The sequence below is a fragment of the Ctenopharyngodon idella genome, chromosome 24 (assembly GCF_019924925.1).
Source record: "Ctenopharyngodon idella isolate HZGC_01 chromosome 24, HZGC01, whole genome shotgun sequence".
NCBI classification, from domain to species: domain Eukaryota; kingdom Metazoa; phylum Chordata; class Actinopteri; order Cypriniformes; family Xenocyprididae; genus Ctenopharyngodon; species Ctenopharyngodon idella.
Window position 1 is genome coordinate 22,924,507 of NC_067243.1, and position 17,285 is coordinate 22,941,791.

The 17,285-nt window shown below is 40.8% G+C and overlaps 1 protein-coding gene across 5 annotated transcripts in view; it reads right to left on the minus strand.

Moving 5' to 3' along the window:
• The window catches only part of abcc8 (ATP-binding cassette, sub-family C (CFTR/MRP), member 8), a 102,034-nt gene that overhangs the window by 41,252 nt on the left and 43,497 nt on the right, over window positions 1-17,285 (minus strand). For all 5 annotated transcript variants that reach the window (XM_051883506.1, XM_051883505.1, XM_051883504.1 and 2 more), the window contains 6 exons: window positions 17,222-17,262; window positions 16,993-17,138; window positions 12,948-13,056; window positions 11,554-11,670; window positions 11,375-11,447; window positions 10,792-10,897 (listed from right to left, as the gene is read on the minus strand). In XM_051883506.1, coding sequence (XP_051739466.1) covers window positions 10,792-10,897; window positions 11,375-11,447; window positions 11,554-11,670; window positions 12,948-13,056; window positions 16,993-17,138; window positions 17,222-17,262 — 592 coding nt within the window. The remainder of the gene's footprint in view (window positions 1-10,791; window positions 10,898-11,374; window positions 11,448-11,553; window positions 11,671-12,947; window positions 13,057-16,992; window positions 17,139-17,221; window positions 17,263-17,285) is intronic.

The following is a 17,285-nucleotide window of genomic DNA, read 5'->3' on the forward strand; positions in this document are numbered from 1 at the left end:
ATCTGGATCGATCCTGATATTTTCTCTCTCTAATCGATTCTGAACTTAGTTTTAACAGCAGATGGCGCTCTAGATAAGTTTTTAACCGCACAATCAAACGCTCATGAAGAAGACTGCTGGACAGCGCTCGTGCGTTCGGCTGAGTCATGTAAGTGGTTAAATATATTTGCACCTCGCCTCAGAATGCTTTTATGATACGAGATTTGTAATTCACTTCAAGCTTTTCAAACTTTATGAATGATTATTTTAGGTTTAATTGGTGTGTGTAAAGGAACTGGAAGCAGGCAGTGCACGAGTGTTTCTAAAGCATGGATAGTAGTGCCATCTGCTGTTTAAAAACTAAGCTCAGAATCGATTTGAGAGAGAATCGCGATACATCGGAAAATATCAGAATCGCTCCAGATTCTTCGGATCGCGAATCAAGATTCGATGTATTGTCCCAGCCCTAGTAATCAAATGTAAAAATAAAACACTACATAGTCTTCAGAATTAAATATACATCAGCAGCGGGTTTATTGGCTGCTGTCACTTTAAGGCTGAATGCACAGATCTAATATACTGACAAGCATTCGACTACTTTTTCAACTGTTTATGTTCACTTAAGAATTAAGACATAACGGACTGCGTTTAAGGGAAAACTCACCAAGACTGACATTCTGACTTTTTTTTTTTTTTTTTTTTTCATTTAAGGTCAAGCCAGAAGCCCAAAGTAGCCTATACTTGTCTATGCCTGCCAGAAAACTGCTTTCGCAGTTCATTACATCAACTCCTTTTTAATCTCAAGCAAGTCCGGCATGGGACTGATTACGACAGTCACGTTACATGATTTGACTGATTTGGGTGTTATGTAGGAAACGCAACAGTGCACCGCTTTGAATGCGGCATTGTGTTTTCATAATTGTTGGAAACCAAAATCAAAACTAAACTTTCACACAGCACTAGGTATTAAATCATGTTTGAGAGCAAGGGGGCCCCCTGGTGGTTCGGGGGCCCTATGCAACTTGTGTACTTTACGTATAGGGAGGACTGGCACTGGGTGCTAACAAAGACTATAGATATAGAAAGACGGTTTGCTTCTATTAGTTATGATTGGGATAAACTGCAATGTGCAATATGGCGGAATACATCCCGCCTTCTAAGTAAAAGAGCCAATCGCTGATTGATAAAGTTGCGTAGCTGCCGTTAGAGGCTCCGGTTCCCATAGAAACCTGAGACTTGCGCATAGGACTGCACATGCGCATTGGCTCATCTAGCCTGAAAAATAAGCTTTTTTTAATGCTATTTTAGCACAAGAAATGACATTTACGGGACGATTCATGTCAGATTTTGTTGCTGATTTGAAATATGTAATTTAATTGTGAGTTCGCCAAGCAGTTTTTGAGATTTCAGGATTTCCCCATTCAAATAGATAGGACTTGGTCTTGGATGCCCGAAATAGCTGCCTGGAGGCGTTGCAAATATGGCCGCTGTGTCATGTCATACTATAATAAAATAAATGAAAAACTAAAATAAAAATATAAAATTCAAAGCCAAGTAATTTTATTACAGACTTTACTTAATACAAACTTTAATAATACTTTATTAATTATGAAAAAATTGCTTTTATTTATAATATTTAAATATCCCTTTAAATACTAAACACTATATATAATTTATAATATAACTATATATAATGTGCTTACAGAAAAATTAAAAAGAAATTTGCTTATTGATTTACTACATCTAAAATAATGACAGCTAACTTCACTACATTGTGTTGTAGATTTGTGTTTAGGATTTGTTTACATTTTAAACATTTATCTGTGCAGATAACAGTTGTTTGATAAATGATTGAGATAAAGGAGATGTTTATACTCTCGTGGCCTTGTTTGTAAAAACAAACTTAAACTTAATATATAAAATTCTACAATCATATGTTCTTTAGCTGTCTTGTGTGTTCTTTTAACACAATCATGTGTTGTGAAGTAAGCTGTCTGTGATCTCTTTAAATCAAAGCAAAATAGTTTACTAAAAATAAACAGAAACAGTAAATGTTTACAGGCAACAACTATCAGGGATAAAAGACTATTTAGCTTATCTATTACTTACCGAAAAGTCATATTTATGATTTTTAGGACATGACATGTTGAGATTAGAAACTGCGCCAGTCATTCATGTGAACATTTGTGTGATAAATGATTCAGATAAAAGAGAGCTTTTCTTGCCATAGCGCCTGATACTCTCTGATCATCAGCCAAAAGTTGTCGTACCCAGCATGAACATTTACACGTAAAAACCATTTCCTTTAGTCAATTAGACAACACCCAGTTATGGTGTCATTTTTGTAGTATAAACATTTGCTTTTTAAGACCCACATTTAGCCTGATTGAAGAGTTGACGATTGTTCAAGGAGATATTTTGTGCCATAAGGCTTTGTAGTCTATTTTTAGAGTAAATTTAGCTTCACCCTCAGCTAACATAGCCATACTGGGAGCACATACCATGTAAACCATTTGAATACTGAAGATCTACAGACTCAGAATGAACTTCTCAGAGTGTTCACATCTCTAATATCGCCCATGGATAATTCATCTTATATGTCAGATACATTATGCATGTAAAAAAAAAAATGCAGAAGCAAATGCTTGGCCAATGAATTGTGGATTCATTAACAAACCTCGGTACTCTGTAGGCACTAGAGTTACTTTAAAATGTATGTGCCATTACAATAGATGCCATTATTCAGGTTTAATTAATTTAAAGAGTATTTGTTTTAGGTCTAAGAGGGTAATTTGATTTAGAAAGCTCGAAAGGGCAACATTTCATTGACTAACCCCTTTCGTTTCACTGAATGATTGATGCATCTATCCTACAGGTTTATTTATATGTTATATTTTAATCTAAAACACTTTAAGTGGACCCACATTGTCTGTCTAATCCCATTGTTATCTTAAGTAGGCCCTTTGATTTGGGCTGAATTGGTTGGTTGTTGCCAGGGAGGACTGGCACTTGAACAAACGTCCATCTGTATTGTGCTTGACCCAGGATGCCTCTCATAAAAGGGTGTGTGAACATCAAAACACAAGCCCTAAATCAACATTGTAATCACTAATGGCCTGTTGGACAGCACAGCCTGAAGAACAGGTGACTAATTTGTGAAGAGGACTTGATATGGTGGTGAATGGGTTCATCACAGCCTCTGTTTGACCCCAGAAGGTCAGGTGTGTGACGCATTTCTAGTGCTCTAATGTCAGTGTATTTCTGATATGGCCTTGTTGCCCTTGATCTGCTGACATTTGAGGTATTATGAGATGCAGCAACATATGGCCTTTTTCTTTTTATGACCTTTGAATCAAGACCTTTTTGAGGTGATCAGGGATTGTTTCACTGGAATCACATTGGTGAAAAGTGCAGCTTGTGTGTGATTGGCCAGTTGCAACAATGTTTGATACTTAGGGTCATGTGACAGATGCATCTGTATAAACTTATGGAAGTTCAGAGGCCGGATTCACCAATGTCTTGAACTGCTTGAAATGTAACAGAAACAATCTTAGGAATGTAATTCTTTAAAACTACTGTTTACTTTAAAATTTTATATACCCGTTTAATTTTTATATTTTGCATTCCCAAAAAGAGTTCCTAAGAATGTTATTAAAATGCAAGAATTTAAATCCTTTTTTTAAAAAACATCCCAATGAATATAAGCGGCAGTCCAATTATCTATATAATTGTGTGTGTGTGTGTGTGTGTGTGTGTGTGTGTGTGCGCGCGTGTGTTTACTAAAACTAAAACTATTAAAAATTGTTTTTGTTAAATGAAATAAAGTAAGATAAAATAAAATGTAAATACTAGACAAGTTCTAAAATTACTTAAACTAAAATAAAAATAAAGCTAAGTAGAAATATAAAAACTTAAACTGAAATTAATAAATATAAAATAAATATATGAAAATATAAAAATAAAAATGTAAAAAATACTAAAATAACAAAAAGTTTGTAAGAACCTAAGAACCTTGCCAATGTTTTTTTTTTTTTTTTTTTTTTTTCTCTCCAGCTTATTTTCAAGAAATGCTCCTTTTTCTTGCCGGGCGAGGAAGTTTTGAAAGAGCTTGTTTTCATAATAAATTTAATATTGTCAAAATATTAAGGAAATGTGATTCCTCATGATGACTCCAATAAATCAAATTTGTGAATTTCTGCTGATTTCACACCCAAAATTGATGCAGATTCTTTGTGGGTCAGCTGATCCCGATAAAAATTTTGGCTCACAGAATTGGGAATCAATAGCAGCGGCAGTCCAATTTTTCCTAGGCTCTTGCTGTGTCTTACACAAGCCTAGAACTGAACAGCCACATGAGTTCAGATCTTCTTTAAAATGTTAACAAGTGCTGGTAACACAATAAGCAACTTTTAGAGGCTGAGGATAATAGAGTTATATAAGCTTACAAAACAGAACCGCACTAAACAGACCCTTTTCAGAATTTTTTTTTATATAATAGCGACCCAAAGCATCCACAGCATCATTAAAGCAATTTCAAGCTCTATATGAAAGGCATTACTCATTATAATGTATTCTCTGCACACAGCGCTCTCCATGTGTGCTCTCTGATTCAAAGAGCTCTCATGAGCAAATGGGATTCCATCCTGTGAACACACCAATCACTTCAACCAGGCATGAGTATGAAATTAGGGTGACCACTTTTGCCATCAATTAGGGCTTTTCAATTACTTTAACAGCAAATTGCCATCTTTCATTCTACCCACTGTTCAACCAGGAAAGACACAGGAAAAGGAAATAAACCTCTGAAGAGTGATAATTATCTTACGACAATTGATGTCATTCAGCAAAAAAAAAAAAAAAGGGGAGATAAAAATGAGCATATCCATCAACTACTGTACATCGGTAAACATTTTGATGCGCTAAACCCTTTTCTGCAAAAAAAGTACTTGTGTGGAAACTTGGCTGTTCACACTAACAACGATAACAATAAACATGAAAACATTGGTGGAAATCGTTTTATGGGGGGGTCAGGAATTAATCCCTCCTCCCTTTGGTCCACTGCCTGCTTTCCTCTTTTACCTCCCCTACACACACAAGTCCGGTGGGAGAGAACCAGTGTTGCCAGGATCGCGGTTTTCCCGCACAATTGGGCTATTTTGAAAATGTAGTCACAGGAAAAATTACAGAGAGTGTTGCAAATTTTTTGGGGGAATAATTTTATAATGTACCGCGGCCATGAAAAAGTTTATTTTAGACAAAGAAAATGAAAAAGGATGCTTTTAATAATGCGTATTATCCTTGTAATGAATAACTGGCCACCTAAGGACAGAAGAAAAGCGATACGTTTGACGTCACCAACTATGACATGAGGTTCACCCACCGCAGAGATTTTAAAGCTTTCACATAGTGGAAATGTGTCATTATCATTGTACTTGCGGTGTGGACTTCCCTATTCTTATAGAATTAGAATGATTATTAAAACTTTATAGTTATAGTTATCGTTTCCATTCAGTCGGTCACGTTCAACGTATGTCGGACAGACCGACATACGTTGGAATCTCGCTAGAGAGGCCAATCTGCTTTGAGTGTAACTAAAACAAGCCAATGCACATTGGCATGCAATCATATGCAGCAGCTGCTCGCCTCGCAGCGCGGGTATTTAATGAGCAGCAGGTGCGTTGCATCTTCAGCTTTTCGCTTCGGAGCCGAACATACAGTATGTGTCTGTGTTTCTGCAAGCAAGTGTCTTCTAAGACAAGTCCAGATCTTCATACTTCTCTTTTCTCCAGTGCGGGCGGACAACATAGCAGCTGGGTCGAGTCCTCCCTTTCTTTTTATTATTTTTCTTATTTTGCGCGGTTGGTCGGTCGTGCGATGTCCACTATGGTGGTCGAGGAACGCCATCTCTGGCTGTGTCTGGCCGACATGAGGGATACCGACAAAGTCAGGTTTCTTAATTCCCCCGTGTCCCAGACCGGCCCCTTCAGCAACACGGTCGAGAACTTTGCCCAGCAGTTCTCGGCTGTACAGAAGCAGTCTGAGGCCATCAGCCACATCCTGCCATGGCGGTTAGCTGCTGCGTCCACCCATCTGCCGCCGGCAGCACCTCAGCCTGCTCGTCGCCAAGGGTGCCCCCCTGCGGCTGCCCCCGCTCCCATGCCGCAGCAGCAGCCTCCATCCAAGTGGCGCCATGGAGCCGGTCGCAAGCGGGGTGCCCAGCCCGTCCAGGCCCCTGCCAAGAAGGGCAGTAAATCCAAGAGCAAGAGGCCCTAGGATGGGCAACCCGGAGATGGATGGGACTGCTCTTCAGGAGATGGTGACCACACCACTCCTTCCCCTGGAGAAGGGCCGGTGGTAAATCGTGTGTTTAGTTTTGTTTCTGTTCCCCAAATTTTCAAAAAAAGAGCAGTTTCCTTCATCTCCGGGTCCGAAGAGGGCTCGAAGAGTAGTGGGAGGAGAAAAATCTCTCCACTCTCATCCCCCGCTTCTATCGCCAGTGAGCAGCAGTGTGCGGTTCGAGAAGGCAACCAAAGCCTCTCCTGCGCCCTCTGTCCAACTGTGGAACCAGGTAGGTGTGGCACAGCACACTCAGACCCCGCTACGACCCGCTTTGCAAAGAGAGCCTCCCGAGCCGTGTCCCTGCGTTCCACCTTGCTGCCCCGCTGCGGGTACGCCTACAGTTGCTTTGATCCCGCTTGTACGGTCTCTGCGAGCCTGGTTAGTGCTCCCTAGTCTGTCTCGCTGGCTCATTCGGACCATCAGGCTCGGCTATGCGATTCAGTTCGCCCGGCATCCCCCCAAGTTCAGGGGCGTCCACTTCACTGCAGTGAAAGCTGTCGATGCCCATGTCTTGTGTGCGGAGATCGCGGTCCTAGTGGCGAAGGATGCGATAGAGCTGGACCCTCCAGCCGATATGAGGTCAGGGTCCTACAGTCCATACTTCATTGTACCCAAGAAAAGCGGTGGGTTACGACCGATGTTGGACCTGTGAGTTTTGAATCGCAGCCTCCACAAGCTAGCATTCAAAATGCTCACACAGAAACGCATTTGAGTGCATCCGTCCCCAAGATTGGTTTGCAGCGATCCACCTGAAGGACGCGTACTTTCATGTCTCGATTCTCCCTCGACGCAGGCCGTTCCTGCGCTTTGCGTTCGAGGGTCGAGCATATCAGCACAAGGTCCTGCCCTTCGGGTTGGCCCTGTCTCCCCGCGTCTTCATGAAAGTCGTGGAGGGAGCCCTTGTTCCCATGAGAGAACAGGGTGTTCGCATCCACAACTATCTCGACGACTGGCTCATTCTAGCTCAGTCTCAGGATCTGGTGCTCAGTCACCTCAGCCAGTTGGGCCTTCAGGTCAACTGGGAAAAGAGCAAACTCTCCCCTGTGCAGAGGATCTCTTTTCTCAGTATGGAGTTGGAATCGGTCAAACAGACCTCACAGAGGAACGGTGTTGAACTGCTTGAATACGTTCAAAGGCAGGACAGCGGTCCCACTGAAATTCTTTCAGAGGCTCCTGGGGCATATGGCAGCCGCAGCGGCAGTAACCCCGCTCAGTTTGCTTCATATGAGACCGCTTCAGCACTGGCTTCATGGTCGAGTCCTGAGATGGGTGTGGCAACGCGGCACATACCGAGTGGCAACCACTCCGGAATGCCGCCAAGCCTTCAGCCCGTGGTCGGACCCCTTGTTTCTTTGGGCAGGAGTGCCCCTAGAGCAGGTGTCCCGGCATGCTGTGGTGTTCACAGATGCCTCTGCCACTGGCTGGGGTGCCACGTACAATGGGCATGCAGTATCAGGGGTGTAGACGGGCCCCCAACTGCATTGGCACGTCAACTGCCTCGAGTTGCTAGCAGTACACCTTGCCCTGAGCCGCCTGAAAAAGGGCCGTTACAGGGCAAGCATGTGCTGGTCCGTACGGACAACACTGTGACCGTTGCGTACATCAACCATCAGGGTGGTCTACGCTCCCGTCGCATGTCGCAACTCGCCCGCCATCTCCTCCTTTGGAGTCAGAAGCATCTGAGGTCACTTCGTGCCATTCATGTCCCCGGTGTGCGCAACCGTGTGGCTGACGAGCTGCGCTGCCGGGAGAGTGACGACGCCACCCCCAGGTGGTCCAGCTGATTTGGAGAGAGTTCGGAGAGGCTCAGGTAGACTTGTTTGCCTCCCCAGAAACCTCCCATTGCCAGCTTTTTTACTCCCTGCCCGAGGGGATACTCGGTACAGATGCACTGGCACACAGCTGGCCCGGGGGCCTTCACAAATATGAGTTTCCCCCAGTGAGCCTACTTGCACAGACCTTGTGCAAAGTCAGGGAGGACGAGGAGCAGGTCCTGCTAGTTGCACCCTATTGGCCCAACCGGACTTGGTTCCGAGGTAAAGATTTAAAGATTCTGTCTATGAAGACATTGCTGCTGGTTGCGTTGGCCTCTATCAAGAGGGTAGGGGACCTGCAGGCATTTTCAGTCTACGAATCATGCCTAGAGTTTGGGCCATGGTACTGAGACCCTGGCCTGGCTATGTGCCCAAGGTTCCTACCACTCCCTTCAGGGACCAGGTAGTGAGCCTGCAAGCGCTGCCCCTGAAGGAGGAGGCAGACCCAGCCCTGGCTTTGCTCTGTCCAGTTCGTGCTTTGCGACTGTACATAGACAGAACTCAAAGCCTCGCTGACAGACATTTGTAGAGCTGTGGTCTGGGCGACACCTAACACGTTTGCTAGATTCTATAGCCTTCGTGTCGAGCCGGTCTCCTCCCGTGTTCTCACCTCAGGTCAGAGGCACGGAGTGGCCTCGGCTTAGTGTCGGCTTGCTGCGCTTACATGCGCTTATTACTCCAGAGAGTCCCTACAAGGCAGACCCTGTTGAGTCCTCCGATCACCCTTCAGTAGCCAGACGTAGCGGAGCATCTGGCGTCAGGCCTATACTCCGTTGTATCCTTGAGAACCGGATTTAGGCTGGGTACCATATGTGTGACCCAACAGGGATCCCATATGTGTAGTTCCACAGTTGCTCCTAAACGAAGCCCGTGTCTTTCCCTCTGGGAGAACCCACCTCTCATCAGGTTGGAGTCACCCCAGTACTTCCATATATAGTACAGCCCTACGGGGTTAGTCCATATGTACTTCTCCACATAACTCCTTCGGGGAAGGATGTGGCTTCCGCAGCGTTCCTTTCCCAGCGAAAGGGTACGCTTTCCCAGTGTTATCCAATAGTCTCACTGAATGGGTTTTTGAGGAACAGCAGTGATCGACACTCTCTGTGTTAGCCCTGTCCCACCGTCCTTAGGCAAGGGGGTTCAGGAGGCTTGCAACAGAGCGCTGGAAGGGGGGCAGCTCCTGTGGCACTTTGGTAGGGATTCCTATTCGGCGGTCTTTCCGATGTACGTCGAACGTGACCGCCTGAATGGGAACGTCTCGGTTACATAGGTAACCCTTGTTCCCTGAAGGAGGGAACAGAGATGTACGTCCCGTCGCCACAGTCGTTGTACCCTGCTGATGCTGCCGCCTAACCTGTTCAGCTCCTCAGCAAAAACCTGAAGATGCAACACACCTGCTGCTCATTAAATACCCACGCTGCGAGGTATTATCGAGTGTAACCGAGATGTTATCCACCTTTTTCCTATGCCCCATGATGTTTTGAGCAAATTATGGGTGTAACTTCCATTAAACTGTAAACAATCAGTGAAATGTTCACTCTATGAATGCAATAATACGCTTTTTTAAAAACTGGGCACAATGAGATGACATTATTCTACTCACCGTTCAACCATTGAACATTGAAAGGAAATTTAAAAGTGTAAAAGCATCAACAAAGTACATTTAACAGACCATGAATAACCCCAAAACAGCGATTCTTTCCGCAGCAATATTATGGATGGGTTAAATGTCACTGTGGTAATATACATTGATCAGGCATAACATTATGACCACCTTCCTAATATTGTGTTTGTCCCCCTTTTGCTGCCAAAACAGCCCTGACCCGTCGAGGCATGGACTCCACTAGACCCCTGAAGGTGTGCTGTGGTATCTGGCACAAAGATGTTCCATGGATTGGACTTGTTCGTCCAGCACATCCCACAGATGCTCGATTGGATCAAGATCTGGGGAATTTGGAGGCCAAGTCAACACCTCAAACTCGTCGTTGTGCTCCTCAAACCATTCCTGAACCATTTTTGCTTTGTCGCAGGGCGGTGGACAGGGGTCAGCATGGGCACCCTGACTGGTCTGCGGCTATGCAGCCCCATACGCAACAAACTGCGATGCACTGTGTATTCTGACACCTTTCTATCAGAACCAGCATTAACTTTTTGAGCAATTTGAGCTGCAGTAGCTCGTCTGTTGAATCAGACAGCACGGGCCAGCCTTCGCTCCCCACATTCATCAATGAGCCATAGCTGCCCATGACCCTGTCGCTGTTCCTTCCTTGGACCACTTTTGATAGATACTGACCAATGCAGACCGAGAACACCCCACAAGAGCTGCAGTTTTGGAGATGCTCTGACCCAGTCGTCTAACCATCACAATTTGTCAATTGATAGTCAACAGATAGACAAAGTCACATAAACCACGTGAAATCCGATCAGAGCAGTCAGACTGAAACGGATTTCCAGAAATGCGATTTGAATCGGATTCCAAACTACATATGAATGTAGCTTGAAACAATTTGTAAAAATCGCATTTCATGTGGTTTTTGGCCGTTTAGACTTGCTAAATTTGATCAGATTTCAATCTGTATGCACAAAAAATCGGATTTGGACTGACAGTCTGAATGAGGCTTTAGTCTCCGACACTGTCAAGTGCTCCAGAAGTTCTCACCTGTTCCATATAACTGTGCCAGAGATCTTTTGCATCTCGCCGAGTGCAGCCAGCAACAGAGATGATTTCCCACAACCCACCTGGCCCACTATCATAGTTAACTGGCCTGCAGAGAGAATGAATCAAGAATTAAGATAAGTGGATTTCATAGAGCAATAAAACACATCTGTGTGTCAAAGCAATTGTTCACCTAAACTGAAAATTCTGTTGTGAAGGGCATAGTTTTTCACAAAATAACAGTTTAAATTTCATTCTTTTCCACACACAAAATTTTCACTTGGCTTTAGAAGACTTAGAATATATTGCATAAGTCATATGGACTACTTTTATGATACTTCATGTCCTTTAGAGCTTGACAGCATAAGCAACCATGAACTATTTTCTTGTAAAAGACTGCACATTCTTCAAAATGTCTTCTGTTGTGTTTCACATAAAAAAATAAATAAATAAAAATAAGGAAGTCATACAGGTTTAGAATGTCTAATTTTCATTTATGATTGAAGTCCAAGCCAGATTCGAAGCCACATGAGTGCCATGGCTCAACATCACCAGCATCTGTAGATATATTTTTGACAGGACTTACCAAAAGGAATCTTAATATCCACATTGGACAACGTTGGGGTTCCATCAGTCCAGCTGAAATATCCACTTGTTATCTAGAATGGACAAAATGGAGACTGACAGTTATTCTTATTCTCAATGGGCTCTTCACATAGATGAAATTCCTGTTTACTGCCTGAGTACAGAAATGACTGGTCTCACCTTGATGCAGATATCTTCATCCTCCACAGCCAGCGGCTCGTCCTCTTGCTCGCTCTGAAGGGCAAAGCTGTTCCAGTCCTCTCTGACGGGGTGCTTACGGTTCACCACCTTCAGAGGCTTTATCAGAGGTGAGAAAAACAACATATCTGATAAAGCTCAGTATGAACAGTAATAACCTCCCCATTCCTATCAGGATTGTGATATTACAAATATAAATAATGTATAGTCATAGTCGTGTGGCTGGATTACTGAAAGTATGGTAGCATAAGCTTCAAGGTCTATTCATGACAGGAACAAATATTTTACTTTTAAAATAATGCATTTCTATTCACCTATTTATGGAAGCCCTGAACTGCATGGTGGGGGATAAAAAGAAAAGAAAACTTATCTTATTTTGACATAACTTGTTATTTAGACATAATAACTCGTTATTTTGAGATATTAAGTCGTTATTTCAACATATTATCTCGTTATTTCGACTTAACTTGTTTCGAAATATTAAGTCATTTCGACATATCTTGTTATTTAGAGATATTAAGTCATTTCGACATAATATCTCGTCATTTCTTTAGTCAAAAAAACAAATATCACGTTTGTCTACTACGAAAATGAAATAACGAGATATGTCAAAATAATGACTTAATATCTCGAAATAACGAGTTATGTCTAAACAACAAGATATTATGTTGAAATAACGGCTTAATATCTTGAAATAATGGGTTATGTTAAAATAATGAGATATTATGTTGAAATAACAACTTAATATCTCGAAATAACGATTTATTATGTCGAAATAATGAGATGTTTTTTTTTTTTTTTTACCCCCACCATGTGGTTCAGGGCTTCCGTACCTATTCATTCATGAAAATGTATCCAAGTTTTTTATCCTGGAGAGTAGACAAATCTATGCATGTATGTATGTATCTGTCTGTCTGTCTGTCTATCCATCCATCCATCCATCCATCTATCTATTTTTCTGTCTGTCTGTCTGTCTGTCTGTCTATCTATATCTCTGTCTATCTATCTATCTATCTATCTATCTATCTGTCTATCTGTCTGTCTGTCTTATTCGCATTAAGAATTAAACAAATTTGAGACAGTCACATTTTACTTTACTCACTGAATAAATAAAACATATTTATTAAATATTTTTTTATTTAATAATAAAACATTGAATTGATTATTTATTTAATGATAATTTATTTATATTATTCACATCAAGAATGCAATAAATTTCAGACAAAAGGTCACATTTTCATTAAACAACCAACCTACCTATCTAATTAACTAACAAACAAATAAAACATTTATCTATTTATTAAACAAGCTTTTGGGTCATAGTGCGACAATCTGTTGATGTGTTTAAGCTTTTATGGTGAACTGACTTGACTTACCAGGGCTTGATACTTGTTGTGATTGGTTGAATTGAGTAGGAAAGTTGTTCTGGGCTCCTGTTCATCTCCAATCTCATCAGAGGAGAAAAACTCGCTGAGCTTCTGAACACTGGCCAAAAGAAAACAATACAGTATGTCATGTGATATTCAGTCACATTAACAGCATTTGTTTATTCTTATTTGACAATTATTTGTTCACATGTCAAGAAATAAGTGACATTCTCAGATGACTGACACCCTTCCTAGAAAATAAAACAGGACTAAAGTATATACTTCTGTGTAATCAATAGTTCTATTTACTGAAAAGGCAATCCATTCTTTGCGAGAAAATCTGCACTGTCTATTGCGTGACAGTCAATTCCAATCTGAAATATTACCACGGTCCAACATGCAGGAAATAAATCCTGAGAGAAACAAGACTTGAAGACTTCAGACAGATGCATTTTATTTCCTAATCTAGAATGTATTGTTGCAAGTAGATAATGTTGTAAAGAAGCTGGAAACAGCTGATGCTATCGTGAAAAATGTTGATCACTAGCGGGTAGTCATTTTCCCTCAGGTGCCAAGTCACATATTGAGACCGGTGGCACATATGGCCTGTTTTTCCAGACAGCACTGATTTATGACCTGCTTGTACACTATAAATACAGCCTTCACTCTCTAAAATGTGTTCCACATCGTTGGGTTGATGTGATTGGACCCGAGGCACACATTTCCTTCTTCATAGGAGAGTCTATCGGTGATGAGAAAGGAAAATGCACACATTGCACGGCTGATCTGAAGTGATTTATCACACATTGACACAAGAAACACACAGGACCGAATCGTTATATTCCTGGGTGGTTAATTAAAACCTGTAAATCCTGAACCCATGTTGTTGGCTGCATGTCATTGTCATACACAATTGCTATTGCACAGAAATTAAGCAGTAAATTGTACTATGCAATTGGTTCAGCAGAGGAAAGGAAAATATAAATAATTTTAATGTTAAACCCAATAAAGCTTACTTGATGCACAAATTTCTATGGCCTCTAAATGATAAACAAATTAGAATATTTTCCAAGCTGATAATGTAACATTTAACCTAACCGTCGTTTGTCAGTGCCTCACCCGTCAAAGTTTAATGAGTGCATAGACGAATTGAAGCTGCCCAAAGTTATCTAAATTGAAAACAGATGAACACTCATATCCTATATATAGCTCCCGATCAGGGTGAAGTTCGGGGGTTGTCCTCAAAATGATATTAACTCAAGTGCTGAAAGCCCTAGTCGTTTTCTCTTGTCAGTCTTTGGCATAAAATTCAAGGCATACGGCGCCATATATGGACATTCTTTCAGATTTGATGGATCTCAGACACATACTTCCCAGGAAGTTTTTCAGTTTATTGTTGTTGTTGTTGTTGCAGCCAACAACAGCACAGCTTAACCCTGCACTCATTTTTCTTTTAGTAATGTTCAAAAAGTTTTTGTTTAATTAATTCAGTCTGTCTTTTTACTCCGTTTTAACAGTAGGGTCCTCTGGAGACCGGAACAGTTCAGTTCAGTTCAGTTTAGTTCTTTTAACAGAACAGTATTCAAGTAAAAGTTAGAATCCATCATGGCGGCAAAGTTTACAGGATTAAAGCCCTGAAGGTACTTTTAGAGTTGACACACACAAAGGTAAAGATTCATAACTCCAAAATTAGAGCAAGGAGAGTAAGAAAGCAGGTATTGTTTGATAGAAAACTTATTCAATTTTTAGAAGACAAAAATTTGATTATGCTGAGAAACTGCTGATAAAAGACAAAAAAATATAAATATTTTTATTATAATTTTACATATCTTTCTTATTTGACATGCAATAACTCAGGAAGGAAATAAGGTAGGAGGGCAATTCTTTTTTGGTGAAGTTCCCCTCCATGTAAGCTGCATCTGGATTTTGTGATTATTGCATAAAGTAATCAAAAGTGACAGCATTCGGAACCAAGGTAGCCTTTTTGTTTAGCCCTTGACACCCCCCAATGGGAATTTTTTTAACTCGTTACTCCATGAGGAATATTTTGTGATTGAAGCAATGGATTATGTTGATTTTGGAGCATCCACTGTAAGTAATGATGTGTCATTTTCTATGATCTATGCATGTTTCATGAAGTTATAAGCGAAAACATGTGAAAGCCACATTTGATTTCAGTTAGCGCCTGTGCGCCTGTTGGGTTTTATGTGTCATAACTCCGTGAGGAATATCTTGTGACCGACGCAGTGGACTGCTGTAAATAATTGTGTGTCATTTTCCACAATCTGATCGTGTTTCATAAAGTTACGAGTGAAAACAGTTGCAAGAAAAAGTATGTGAACCACCTGCAGAATCTGTGAAAATGTGAAAAATTTTAACAAAATAAGAGAGATCATACAAAATGCATGTTATTTTTTAATTAGTATTGTCCTGAGTAAGATATTTTACATAAATGATGTTTACATATAACCAACAAGACAAAAAAAATAGCTGAATTTATTAAAATGACCCAGTTCAAAAGTTTGTGAACCATTGATTCTTAATAGTGTGTGTGGTTACCTGGATGATCTACGACTGTTTTTTTGTTTTGTGATGGTTGTTCATGAGTCCCTTGTTTGTTCTGAGCAGTTAAACTGAGCTCTGTTCTTCAGAAAAATACTCCAGGTCCTGCAGATTCTTCAGTTTTCAAGGATTTTTTGCATATTTGAACCCTTTACAGCAGTGACTGAATGATTTTGAGATCCATCTTTTCACACTGAGGACAACTGAGGGACTCAAACACAACTAATAAAAAAGTTTCAAACATTCACTGATGCTCCAGAAGGAAACACGATGCATTAAGAGTCAGGGGGTAAAAACTTTTGAACAGGTTGAAGATGTACAAATTTTTCTTAGTACTGCCCTTCGGAAGCAACAGAAGATTCTTACGTTTCCCAGAAGATTAAGTACAATTTACCTTGATCTTCAAATTCAAAAAGTTTTCAGCCCCAGCTCTTAATGTTTCCTTCTGGAGCATCAGTGAATGTTTGAACCTTTTTTATTAGTTGTGTTTGAGTCCCTCAATTGTCCTCAATGTGAAAAGATGGATCTCAAAATCATTCAGTCACTGCTGTAAAGGGTTCAAATATGCAAAAAATCCTCGAAAACTGAAGAATCTGCAGGACCTGGAGGATTTTTCTGAAGAACAGAGCTTAACTGCTCAGAACAAACAAGAGACTCATGAACAACCATCACAAAACAAAAAAACAGTCCTAGATCATCCAGGTAACCACACACACTATTAAGAATCAATGGTTCACAAACTTTTGAATGGGGTAATTTTAATAAATTCAGTTATTTTTTTGTCTTATGGATTATTTGTAAACATCTTTTATGTAAAATATCTTACTTGGGACAGTACTAAATGAAAAATAACATGCATTTTGTATGATCTCTCTTATTTTGTTAAAATTTTTCACATTTTCACAAATTCTGCAAGTGGTTCACATACTTTTTCTTGCAACTGTATGGGTCTAGCGGGACTTCATGTACAAAAAGTTGTTTAGTCAAAAATATTTAGTCAAAGCCCAAAACAATTATGCTTGTTGTATTCTACTCCGAGAGACCTTTCAAATGACATATGACTATCTGAGCTGTATGATGACTTTGACACATTGCAGTACATAGTACAAAAACGTATTTCAGAAATTATGAAAACATTTTTTATTTATCAGCAAATAACTCAGCACTACTTTTAAATTAAATTGGCTACATTCATTGTAAATTTCAGACTTAAGCTTTCAAATGACACCTATTTTGTGTTGATCGAGGCAGTAGTTTTGAAAAATATGATTATTAATTTTTTCGTAGCTAGGTGGCGCCCGCGGGTTTAGAGGGGCTACTCAGCACTCGTTAAGAGTTGATCAAAATGTTTAGATCCCGCGGTACACTTCAGGTTTGAAGGGTTAAAGAATCTTTTCAAAACCTACCTTGTGGTTTTTAATTGAAGTTTCATGTAATTTTTCATTGATTTTATTTCATTTATCTCATCATGTATCAATAGCATGCGACTGACCTGACCAGGGCTTTGACGGTGGAGCGCACGACACTGGACAGCAGGAAGAGAGGAGTGACCAGGATATGGAAAAGCGAGAGGGAGGCAAAGGCCACAGCGGGGGACAGGTCCGCATCATCCGACAGATGCACATGGGCCACGAATGTCTGAAACAAACACATGATCTTTTCATCTGCTGTGTTTATAGTTTCAATATGAACAGATATCAGACTGAATGTTGTATACTTACAACGAGAACCGCTGCAATGGGAATAGCCGTGTTCATAAATACTGTGAAGACAAACAAAAAACAC